Genomic DNA, 12,623 nt, shown 5'->3' with positions numbered 1-12,623 from the left:
AGTCATTCGTTGTTGGAAAGGATCGTGAAGGATCCTTTCCAACGACATATATTGCACGTGTACATAGTTTTACCATTTGTGCTCACAATTTAGAAATCGTCCTTACCTTCTGTCTTAGAGACACTATCATAACCTTATATATAAAATGTCAGTTGAACAGTGAATGAGGTAGAAATATTCAACCGGCTAGAACATTAAAAAGAGTCCCTATTTGGCTTCTATACAATTTTTCACGGCTATATAAATGAATCAAATACAAACCTCTACCACAGCTTGGTTGTCACAAGGAAAGGTATATTCTGCAGATCCAGTCTCCCCTAGAATGAATTATAACAAAGAAAATTTTATGTAATTTTATAAATGATGACAGGTTAAAGGTCTGAGACTGAAAAAAATACTTTAAGGGCTCACAATGGTTTGTGTATGTGTGTGTGTGTGTGTGTGTGTGTGTGTGTATATATATATATATATATATACACACGCCCCCCTGGTCGAACCGGAAGGAGGGAAAGAGGAGACAGTAAAGGAGGGGGAAGGAAAGTGAGAAGAAAAAGAAAGTGGGGTATAAAAGGCAGAGAAATTGACTATAACGGAAACAGTGATGGAGAGAGAGAAAGAGAGGGAAGAGGGTCAGAAGAAAAACGGAGAGATTGAAAGTAGAAGAGATTGTAAAGAGTGAGGGAAAAAAGGGAGAAAACAAAATGGGATAAAGAGAGGGGAGAGGGAGAGGGAAAAAGAGGGGGAGAGAAAAGGCTGAGGGGCAAGAAGGAGTGGGGGTAGGAGCAAAGGTTTAGAAGAAGAGGATAAAGAGAAGGAAGAGAGATTGAGGAAGTACTGTGAGGGAGAATAGAATGGAGAATGGACCTTTAAAACAGAAGTCACCCTAGGCCATGGTTTAGGTGGCCTTGTGGGAAATTCTGCCCTGCATGTGTTGCATTAAAACTAAACCCACCAGTCTGACTGTAGGACAAGATAACTGTTTGTCAGATATATTTATTCTACATGGGTATTTTCTTCTACTCTGCTGACGCTGGAACTTTTATACACTGAATATTGATGACCTGGATTTTCACAGTTTGATCACATTCCTACTGCCAACCTGTGACTGGACAGTAAAGAAAAAGCAGCAGACCAATGAGCTCATTAAAATGCTCTGCCAACCTATCATGATCACTACAGGGGTCCGCAAACTCCGGCCTAGCCAGTAGTCTGTTTTGGCCTAACACCCCCCTGGTCTAACCAGCCCAATCTTGGCCAGCAGAGGTTGACAGCCTGGTATTTGAGAGAAAGTCCGGCCCAGTATGCCTTCTTGACCTCCTAAACTGGCCTAGTAGCCAAAAAAGTTTGCTGACCCCTGATGTAGTACATCTGATTGGTTCCTAATTGCCTCTCTCTCTCCCAGTCAGAATTCTAATACACAATGGATTACAGGATAATGGTGCAAAGTTGAATTTAAGAACAACAGTGACATCTAAGTCAGTTTCTGTGCCATTATAATTATATTGTCTATATAAGCTTGGTGAGCTTTATATGTATAGGCATGCAATGCCGTTTTTTTTTTTCACATTACCTGAGTAGATGTCTTCAACTACAACAGAGGCTGACTGATAGGTAGAGACCCTTTTCACCCTGTACAATGTCAAATTAAGGTTGGTTGCTGTGCTGTTCACCTATAAAATAAAGGTAAATTTATACAGCTTGAAAAAAAAAATGATATATCAATGAAGTTCAATCCTTCTTTATCTAGCAAATAAATTTAACACATTTGTCAAAATGTTGAACAAATAGTCTTAAAGAACAAAATGGGAGTTGGGCAATGCACTATGCTTTGCATGAATAAGGTGGTTTTGTTTAAAGTGCCCTCCCTGGGCAAAACACCTGTTTGGTTTAATTATATGCATCCCAATACTAAGAAGAACTTAAACACAATCTTCCGAAGCTCTAAGGTCTTGGCCAAAACCACCTCTTTCCCCAGCCAAACACATCTATTACCATTGCTTGGTCCTTTTATATGTCCTATAGCTAGGAGGACAGGTGCTCTTCTAACACTGAAGAAAAAGACTGAAATAAGAATAAATATAATACCTGATAGAGAGGGGAGGTTTTTCACTTACCGTTTCTATGAAGAAGAGCGCCTTGTTATTTTCTATTCTTAACTCGGCAACACCTACTTGCTAGAAAAAAAGATAAAATGAAAATTAATGACCTGTATTTGCTTTATGATGACATATTTTAAAATCTATTATGTAATGACTTCTCTTTAAACGTCCCCTGCAACACTAATAAAAATAAAAAATACACAATATAGTTACATATTTCCAAGGTTTCTTCAGCCGAGTCCTATGATGTCACACATCTTCTTAATCATATAATGCAATGATATAGAGTCCAAAATGGAGAACCTTTGCTTCTACTCAGTTGTTATTTTGGCCATCAGGGTTATAGGTTTTGGGTGGTTTAATAAATTCAGGCTGTAATAGGTGGAGTTGTAAATCCCTCCCCTTCAGAATAAATGACTGTCCATTTTGTGGTTCTAGTCTTAGTTATTACCCAGAACAGTTTATATGTTTTTGTATCACACCATGAAAATACTCTATGATCATCACACCAGTCGTCTCTTACAAAAAAAAAAAAAACTCCAGCCCATTTAATCTGTTGTCTAAATTGGCTCCTTAAATATTTCAACCAGCTAGTGTTTTCAGTGCATATGAATGTGCTTTTTTTATTCAATACTTCTTATTCTACTTGGATATCAAATATGTCATACTTACTGCTTTCGCTGAACTATAGTCCAACTGGTACCCAGTCAACATTGCAACAGAAACGAGAGTAACGCTACTTTCAGATCTTTTTGCATTGTAACTGAAAAAGAAATATAGATTTTGAAAGTTTGAAAGAATTAATTGTGTGTGTGTGTGTGTGTGTGTGTGTGTGTGTGTGTGTGTATATATATATATATATATATATATATATATATATATATATATATATATATATTAGATAGTACACATGACCAATAAAAGTTAAATGGGGTTGGGTAAATAACCAACTATACTAAACACCTAATTTATTTTTCAATATATTTGGCTTTATACTTCCCTATACACAGCTTTCTAAAGCAAACTGTCTTTTGTAAAATGTTTGCAAACTTTCCCACATGGGAAATCTCACATTCCCATATGGAAATTCATACCAGTAACTGCATTTTCTTTTGCAGGCTGATCCTCTGCTTCTAATCTGAAATCTAATCTGGAATTTTCATTGACAGCCTGTTGTGTAAATTCATACAGTTTGCTGTAGGGTTATCTTATCTTATAAACTTTATAGAGAACCCAACAGCAAACCACAAAACCTTACATGGCAGGCAGCTTTCTTCATTCTACCAAACTTCTTCTGGTAGACATTCTATGCAGATCTATTGGATCATAGAGATGAATCTCCTAACTGAAACATCAGCAAGTCTGAATTTCTACCAAAGTTCAGATCCATCACTCTACCAACATATCTCCATTTGCTGTCCCCAAGACCCTTCCCATCTTTTCACTGATGCTCTGTGCTATATTACATTATAAAGCAGAAAATGTTTAATTACAGAAGTACCTGACGGAAACTTGTAATGACATTTTTGGTGCAACTCCATTGGAACATCCTGATTGGGAAGCTTGGGCAATCACTGAGAAGGATGAATTTTCTCCTTTGTCAATCTTTGTGTTATACGTAGCTGAAAACTAGAGAGAGAAAGAGAGAGTAATGAGTGTCAGAGAGTCATCGTGCGGATGCTACACAGTACTAGGAATACACAATAAAAAATAGGGTCCTAATTATTCCTGAAGGGTGGTCCAAACTTTGCAGGACTGCTGGAAGTTGCTCCTCATAGAAATAACTCAGGCTATGGTGTGTATGCAAGGAATGAAGATGACAGTTGGATTCTAGAAAAATAGGCTGTGTGGCTTTGGCTAAGATAGAACCAGGAAGAGCACTGAAATGGGAACACAGGTAATTATCACAGGGATTGGATCATGCACAGAGGTTTAGGGTCAATGCCTTAAAAAACAACTAGTATCAAAGATAAAGTTGTCCTTTAACCCAAAAGCAGTGCATTTAAAAATGCTAATTATTTTAAATTTCCCACCTGGTCCTGCTTATCTGCATGATGGCCCCATCCTCTAGGCACACACTGGCGAGCAGATGGCCGGCAACTGCTTCCCCTGGCTGCGCGTCGCCAACGCTCACGCTAGGGATGCATATGCAGGCCAGGCATCGCCAGGTTGCACAGATGCCTGGCCAGCATCGGCAGGGAAAGAAGATGCCAGCCATCGCTTGAGGACACCAGGGGCACAGCTGAAAGACACCACTGGAATGTGGGAACAAGGTAGGACTTTTAACCTCCCTAAAAATTCCACACAGAGTGTGGCTCGGGGTTACCGCTTTTGGTATGGTAAATCCCCTGAGCCACACTTGGGAATACTGCCAGGGAGGTTAAAGAATTTTAAAATAATGCATTGCAGCAAAACCCATCCTTCTTTTTAGCAATATCCTTCAGGTTGGCCCATGCTTACCAGGAAGTATTCAACCCACTTCCTGTGAACCCAGGGTATCATGGTCATGTCTGCGGGACCGTATATGAAGCCAGTAGTGTTGGTTGAATAGCTCACTATTCGATTCGACAGCTTTTCGGCCGAATATAGCAAAAAAATTCGGGTGGTCGAACTCCCGAATTTTTGCTGTCGAATGCAGCAAAATTCGGTTCGGGTATACCCGAATTCGAACAGCCATATTCGGGTCGAATATAGGGACAACCCGAATTCGAACATCAACACTAGAAGCCAGCCATAGCTCAGAGAATGGAGCAGAGATTATTACTCATGTCACCAGGTCGGTGCCACTCTAAGCAGATACAGCTGGAGATGAGTAAAAATAAATTGGTATGGGGAAGCTGGACCTTACAGAGCACAAAGAAACAGCAGTCTGTCTTCTTTCCTTGCAAACTTAAATAAAAAACCTGTGTGTGTAAAGCAAAACATGGTGTTCATATCTACAAACATACAGGTTTATGCAGTATGGCAGAGCATATGATGTGAAAAGCATCAAAAGAGTAATTACCATTCAAAATCTCAAATTCATTGGTCCAGAACCAAACTGTGCTATCTGGCCTGGGGTGCCTGTTTTGACAGTCATTTAAACATAATTAGAAATCTATTGGTTGTTTAGCTTTCTCCTTAAAGGTTAACCCTCAGTCCAAGACTCTGTTGAAGACATCATGATGATGGTCCCTTCAGAAAGGGACCCAAAACAACGGATGGATATTTGATGACCACAAATTTATATAATCTTTTTTAAAGCAGTAAGGTGTGCTGGTGAGGATTTTGTACATATTTCTTGAGAAAGATTTAACAATCTTGCCTATCTTACCTGAAGAAAAGGGCTGCCAGTTCCCGAGACAATTGCTTTGTATTCTCCAAAACCTGAGGGGAGTTCCATACTCTGCATTAAAAATCTATTTTCTTTGTTAATATGCACATTGAAAACCTCAATGCCGTTTTGAAGTATGGAAACCTGGGCATTGGTCTCTGCGGTGGTTCTTTTTGACCCAAACCGAGTCAGAGCTTCAATTGCTGTTGATGTAGCCTGATAGAAACAAAAAATATAAAATGAAAAATACATAGGGAAGTCAATATAATTTTGACAGTTCATATGTCTTGGTTTCCTTAAATCACATCTCTGAGCTCTTTTTCAAAGTGAGCAAGGCTTAACCTCTTCCCCCATAAATTTTTAATTCTGTCTGTATCCCCATTGGGATCATTCATCCTTCTATTTGTTCTGTTGACACATAAAACGAGGGAAACATTTTTGAAGTTGCCCCAGGAACAAACAAGAATGGGAATCATCCAATGAGGACACCAGGTTCCAGGGTCCGCTATCTAGGATTGGAATTTCCCTCACTTTGCTCTCTAACTTTCTGCTGCAACTTTGGGACAAAGTAAAGGCAAGTTTCCATAATTATACCTTAACAGCAAAAAATAAACCTGGCAGAGTCTATTATATATGCAAAACTACAAAATTTGACCATACATTACTTTAACTTAAAATCCTTGTTTCACAAATCGGCATTAAATATGGATTTTTTATTTTCTATAATAAGGAATAAAGACATATATACAAGGCCACTAAACATTCCCTGTAAAGTACAAGTGCAAATAGGTAAGTAAAAAACAAAACTTAAAATTTAACACCAATACTAACAAAAAATTGTACATAACATTCACAATTTTAGCTTTTCCATTTGGAACCTTTACTTTTCAGAATTGCTTAGCTGAAATAAATATGCTCGTCGGACATTTTGATTTCATTGTGGCTTCCTTCTGAAAACACTAGTTGGTTATCTTTGATTCTTTCCATGTAATAAATCCAGAACTAGAAAACTACAACCTAACCTAAAAAAAGTATTTTAGTATCAAAACCCAAAGACATGAAAGAAAAGTGTCATTTTCCCATGTGTTTCCCCCATGACACATGTTGTTTAAATCCAGCATTGCCACAAAACTCCAAAATGGTACAACTGTCTATGTCAACCTTCAGCCCCTTCACTACTGAAAACGGCAGCACAAAATCCTTTTCAGAGGCATGTCCGTTGAATCATTGAGTACAATAATATCTTTATTACCTGTGGAGAGTAAAATCCCCCTCTAAAGGTAACTTGACCAGACAGATATTTTGCTGTACTGGCCATTTTGTTATTTAATCCTGGGTTGGAGGTAGGATGTTGTGTCATGCTTCTCAGTACGTTTGATGTGATCAAGACATCTCCGAAATCTGATCCTGGGAAATAGCGATATCTATCCAGTGTTACGGAGTTGTCGTCCTTCCAATAAAGTATATCACCTGCAGATTAAAAGATAAGATCTAGTTGTTATGCAGGAAACATAAAAGAGAGGAGACATTAGCTGACCATGTTAGAACTTAAGAACTAGCAGAATATGTATGGTAAAGCCTGTGAAAATTATCATCCCAATAGCCTGGCAAAGAACCAAAGACTAGCCACCAGTATTGCATATTATCTACCTAAAGCTGATTTTCCTCATTAATGACTGTTCTGCATGGTGTCCTTGTGTTAGTGTGACCATCATCGTATGGTAGCCAGGCTTTGATCCCTCCATAACACTGATAATTTGATGACTGGTGGGGTATTATATAGAAGCTGCTGAAAGAAGGAAACTCAGATCTACCGAATTAGTGGAGCAAAAGCAGGTGGACCTTTGTTTTTGTGGGTCCTTAGTTATAGCTTCCTCTCCAGCAAGGAGAACATTGAGTAGTACATCACCAAATCTCATGAGACTAGCACTGGAGATTGGAGACCAGACTGAAGGGTGTAGGGCATCTATCTTAAATTGAAATGAGCCTAATAGTACTTCCCATGGCTCAATTTCAAGTGCACAACCTATTCTACTCACAAAACGTAACAACGTCTAAAAGGTGTGTGATGTGTGCCTTATTTCCGGATTTGTTTGGGCAAAAACAGGAAATTTTAGGAAAATTAATAAAAAGGCATTATTTTGCCCTGAAGTAGATGTATACTTAATCCTTCAAATATTATATACGCTTTATTAGGTTTGTGTATTTTAAAAATGTGTGTAATTTAAAAATATTAAAACTGTACTTGGTTATCCCACCAAGAAAGTCCTTCTTCAGTAACTTTGTGTTCTGGGGTGAAAACCATCCCCCAATTGCTTTCATTTTTGTTACCCTTTCACATGTATCCCTGGTGGAGACAGTGGCCATGCCCACACACATTTCACAGGCATGGTTCAATGTTATCACTTTCTGGAAATTACAGTTGAAGAATAGAAACAATAAAAAATAATTTTTATCATACCATCATCGACCGCCTTTTCCGCCAGAATATCATACCAGCTCTGCCACAGGTCCCAATTTCCAAGTGCAGCTGCATGGTTTAATAGGTGACTTTGGGTCAAAGTGTTATGGCTTCTATAATCCACATTTTGAAGACATCTGTCTATACCTTCCAACAGTGGCCCCTAGAAAAGAAAGATGAATTTTACAATGTAATCATTTCATGTAGTTTAGCACCAATGTAGTAGAGTGTGTTTTTTTTACCAGTGGTGTCTTAGCTCTGCTCTTGCTTTGTAAAGCACACTACTGGGTACTAGATTTACTTTCTGCCCAGGTCCCATAGAGAACAATATGAGGTCTATTTGAGACAAGCAATCCCAATGCATATACAATTAATATAAGTGGACAGGGAACACTCCAGGCCATGTTAAGTATAACTACCTAATGGCACATCCCAGTAGGCAGTGCCCTTTATGATTCTTAACTTCAGATAAAGGTGGCAAATTTAAATATGTACTTTATAAATAGTCACTCTGGCATGAAGGTCAAAGTTCAGAAACTTCCTGTTGCAATGTCTCTGCATCACTAATGAAGACAACAAGCAATGTGCTTTGCAAAGGCACGGTCCGCCATCATTGCAAACCGGAAGCTAGTCCACATCAATGATGCCCAGCCAACCATGGAGCATCTTCATGTCGACCGGAAGTTGCTGAAAGAGTCTGAGGATCAGTAGCAATGAGATGGGAAAAACAATGGATAAAGGTGATGATAAAAAAAAAACCTGAACATTTTTTATTATACAGATCACACAAAGCAAACTAATTGTCATCCACTTAGGGTCCGTTCCAATGAAAAGTGTTTATCAGAGAAATAGGGGAGCATCCACTGCTGACTTTCTTCTAAAAATACTAGTCAACTGAATCAGACAAGTGAAATAAAATATGTAATAAAAACACATTTTTATTTATGTCTCTGTTAAAGATTTTCCCTCACTTCCTGTCTGGTGTAACTATTTACAGCAGGACAGGAAGTCAGAATAGGTCTCTCTAACAGAGTCTTCATTAGCAGCAAAAAAAAGAAAAACCTGGTAAGAGATCTACTGCTATTTTGTCCAAAAATGTTAGTGCTATACATTTACTTTTAATAGGCAGTCTGGGGTTAATCAGCTAATCTAGTGTTCAGGCCTGGAAAACCCAAAACGGGTATTGCCTTTTTCCGTTTGGAAGTAATGAGTTCCATTACACTCTGGTACCTAATGTAAATTGGAGTGGTAAGATCTTCCAAATGTAGTTTCTGTCTCTAGATTGACCAGACTGAGAGTGCTACTCTAATACAGTGTTTTTCTTAACCAGGGTTCATCCAGAGGTTGCTGGGGGTTCCCTGAGCAAAAAGCAATTTGTGCCTCTCAGAGCAGTTTAACTGACAGCGATGATCTTTTTGGCTATCTGCAAGGATGACATTCTTCCCACTGGCCAGCAATGTAATATGCATTCTTCCCAATGACCACCATGCTAATGTACAGTGAGCTGTGGCTATACTAATTATGGAAGGGGTCCCCCAAGAGTTGAAAGTCATTGCAAGGATTCCCCCAAGCTACAAATATTGAGAGAACTGCTCTATCATATGTCCTTTTAATGCTGTATTAATGGTCAGGGTGTCGCCAATATTTGGCTTTCTATTGTTTGTCATCAAAACCGGGAATTCTGTAGTATATTACAGCAAGTGATTTACTTACTGCATTACTGTATTTTTCAGCAACCTCCCTCAATATTGAACTAGCATAAGCAGTCACCTGGATGGTGGCATTATGATTTTCCTGTTGAAGAAGCACAAAAAGTTAAGTATTTTGGACAACATAAATGTATATAACACATATTATACCAATAACGATATAGGAGGGTTACTATTTTGTCAAGAAATGTACAAAAGTGTAATCCTTAACTTAGCATTTCTCAACCAGGGTTTCTCAAGAGGTTCTCAGGGCTCATAAGAGCAGCACCGTTGGCTCTGTGGTTAGCATGAAGCAGACCCGTGTCCCAGGTTCGAATCTGGACCAGGACACTATCAGCAAGGAGTTTGTATGTTTCCCCATGTTTGCATGGATTTCCTCCCATATCCAAAAATATGCTAGGGCAATGTAAGGCATGTTAGGGTAAATGGCTTCCCCCAAAGAATTGTCCTTAGGCTGTGGTAATGACATATGAATAAGGTAATATACTAGGGGTCTACTAGACAAAGGGGTTTCTTGAACAATGAGCAGCTTCTGACTCTAAGTACCCACTGACATCAAGCCATCTGTAAGGGAGACATTTCCACACTAGACTAATGGAATCCTTTCCTGAATTATCACCAATGGACCCGAGTCCTTCTACCACTACAACCTCTACTGAACATCTGTGTAAGGAAAGATTTCACAGACCACCAATGGATGAGGGCAGTTCACCAACCACTGTTATAAGAAGGCCCATGTAAGTGGATTCACTGATCACCCTAACGTGCCATGAGATATAAATACAGTAATAGCAGGGGTTCCACAAGACCTAAATGTTTTTTCAAGGGTTCCTCCATGCTGAAAAGGTGGGGAAAGGCCATATATAGATCTAAACTACCTACCTAAAGGCTTCACGAACCAAAGTTATGTGTACACACATGAAACATTTTAGCTTACCAATGGCTTTCTTTTGGGGCCCATTCACACCATTGCAGTAATGCATCAATCACTTTGTGTACAACACACTAATGTGAACCAACTGCACACTGTGGTGCAAACATTTGTTGAAAATAAATGCTGCTTGTCCCATTTATTGTACTGACAAGCTTTAAGGTGGACCTTCTATTTAAAAGGTCTGCTTGGATGACAGCCCCTTATGGGGGTTGGCATTCCACGAAGGCTGGCACCATGGCACTTCCACACTGCCCCTTATGACAGTGTTGAACTGCCATGATGCTGGAGTCTTAAGCTGATGGAAAGTGCAGCATCACTCGTGTCTGTTGAACAGCAGCCTATGCTGGACTATGAAAACCATGCAGATTACACCAAAGTGAAAGTTTTGTCACACTCCAGGATAAACAAAATCCAAAACACTTCTATTCTGCATAGCTTTTTATGGTCTTTTTATTTTTCTATCATGCAGTACTCTAGCGATCTATTTATAAATCTATTTATGAATCTGGCTTTCACTAAATCGTCTCCTTGTGGAGAATCTCCCAGACTCATGCATTTCAACAGCAGTAATTGATTCTCCACCAGGGAATGTTGCCTTGAATGTTAGATTCACTGCTTTATAAAAGGACCTTTTAAATTAATTTCATATTTGGCCTGCGACTTGGTCTAAGTTTTTCATTTCGGCCCTCTGTGTATTTTAGTTTGACACCCCTGTGCTAGAGCATGTTAGTGCTCACGATAATTCTTGCTTTCTTGGTCCCATTTGCCACATATAAACTGGATTTCCATGTTACTCATCTGTTTCTTGGCTTCTCATTGCACCATCAGTCTGGGATTATTATTATTTACCACTAAACTGTGTTTATAAAGTGCCAACATATTATACAGCACTGTACATATAATAGTGATTTCAAATAACAGTCAGATACAAACAATGACACAAGGGAATATTGTAAAGAACCGTGAAATATATTAAAGAGCCTGTTGCAACCTACAGTATCTGTGATCACCCTGAATGAAGGATTCTCTTTAATCAAGAAAGAATTGGAAAGCTTTGTACAAAAAAAAAAAATGTTCAGTTTATCAACAAAGCCATTTGGAAAATGTGGATTTAAAAAAATCAAAATGGGTTAGTGTTTTATTCACCTGGTATATGAGTAGCCTCCCTTCTGGATTAAGGCAGCCGGTATTCAGGTCTTGATTTCTGCTCAAATATGCAAGCGTTTGGATTTGAATGTCATCATCAACATAGATATGTTTAGACAGATGGAAATTTGTGCGAAGAGCTGACAGAGACACCCTGAACAAAAATAAAAAATAGAAAATTATTAATTGTGCTAACTTTCTTTATCTTTGCGTTTGAACTTTAGGCCTTCTTCTAAAGGTTAGAAGGAGAATATTTTATTTATACTTTATGTGGATTTATAGGTGGATGAAGACAAAGGGAACTCTAAGACTGTCTCTAAAGCTGGCCTAAATTCAAATTTTTTATTTTATATAAAAGGGTTGTCCACACTTTTATGTAAAGTAAAAATTTTATGCCTCCCCTTTCGGCAGGACTGAATGAGAACGCAGAGCCTCTCGGGATACCTACGTTTTTGCATCCTGGAAGACTCTCTGCTGTTCCCTCTGCACATGCCCGAATTAGAGATTGCGAGGAAGGGGCATTTTCCTACACTTTTCCTACACTGAGGGGAAAGAGATGCTGACCACATGCATGCGCAGTGATATCGGCACTCTTTTTCTTTCCCTTTCACAGCAGGCTACATCACCTGTACAGTGCAAGATCAGGTGACATAGCTAAAAGGAGAAAGTAGGTTGAAGTTGGTGGCCCCTGACGCATTCTCCACGCCAGGACAAGGAGAATTCCAAGAAGGTGCAGGACCTGATCGCGTACTCCTCCAGTACGACCGAGGAATCAGCTGAATTAAAGGTAAGAGTGATTTTTTTTTTTCCAGTTTAGTTCTGCTTTAATTAGACAAAAAAGTGATGGACGACGAAGGTGCATTTAAAGCCCATGTTGCAGGATAACCCAGGAGAAGAAATGGGAGACAGAGGTGGACTATCATTTATAAAAGAAAGTTTCAAAACAAAGGTCTTCATGATA

At 38.9% G+C, this 12,623-nt stretch overlaps 1 protein-coding gene across 1 annotated transcript in view; it reads right to left on the bottom strand.

Annotated features, from left to right (window-relative positions):
* LOC140339896 (alpha-2-macroglobulin-like protein 1) overlaps positions 1-12,623 on the bottom strand; it is a 41,408-nt gene that overhangs the window by 1,451 nt on the left and 27,334 nt on the right. Inside the window, exons 22-32 of the mRNA XM_072424809.1 lie at positions 12,295-12,316; positions 11,663-11,816; positions 9,587-9,667; positions 7,874-8,036; positions 6,665-6,882; positions 5,413-5,628; positions 3,601-3,728; positions 2,772-2,862; positions 2,115-2,174; positions 1,571-1,670; positions 262-317 (exon numbers count right to left, since the gene is read on the bottom strand). Of these exons, the coding sequence (XP_072280910.1) occupies positions 262-317; positions 1,571-1,670; positions 2,115-2,174; positions 2,772-2,862; positions 3,601-3,728; positions 5,413-5,628; positions 6,665-6,882; positions 7,874-8,036; positions 9,587-9,667; positions 11,663-11,816; positions 12,295-12,316 (1,289 nt within the window). The remainder of the gene's footprint in view (positions 1-261; positions 318-1,570; positions 1,671-2,114; positions 2,175-2,771; positions 2,863-3,600; positions 3,729-5,412; positions 5,629-6,664; positions 6,883-7,873; positions 8,037-9,586; positions 9,668-11,662; positions 11,817-12,294; positions 12,317-12,623) is intronic.

The sequence above is a fragment of the Pyxicephalus adspersus genome, chromosome 10 (genome assembly GCF_032062135.1).
Source record: "Pyxicephalus adspersus chromosome 10, UCB_Pads_2.0, whole genome shotgun sequence".
In the NCBI taxonomy this organism is placed as follows: Eukaryota; Metazoa; Chordata; class Amphibia; order Anura; family Pyxicephalidae; genus Pyxicephalus; species Pyxicephalus adspersus.
This window is presented reverse-complemented; position numbering and strand designations above follow the sequence as displayed.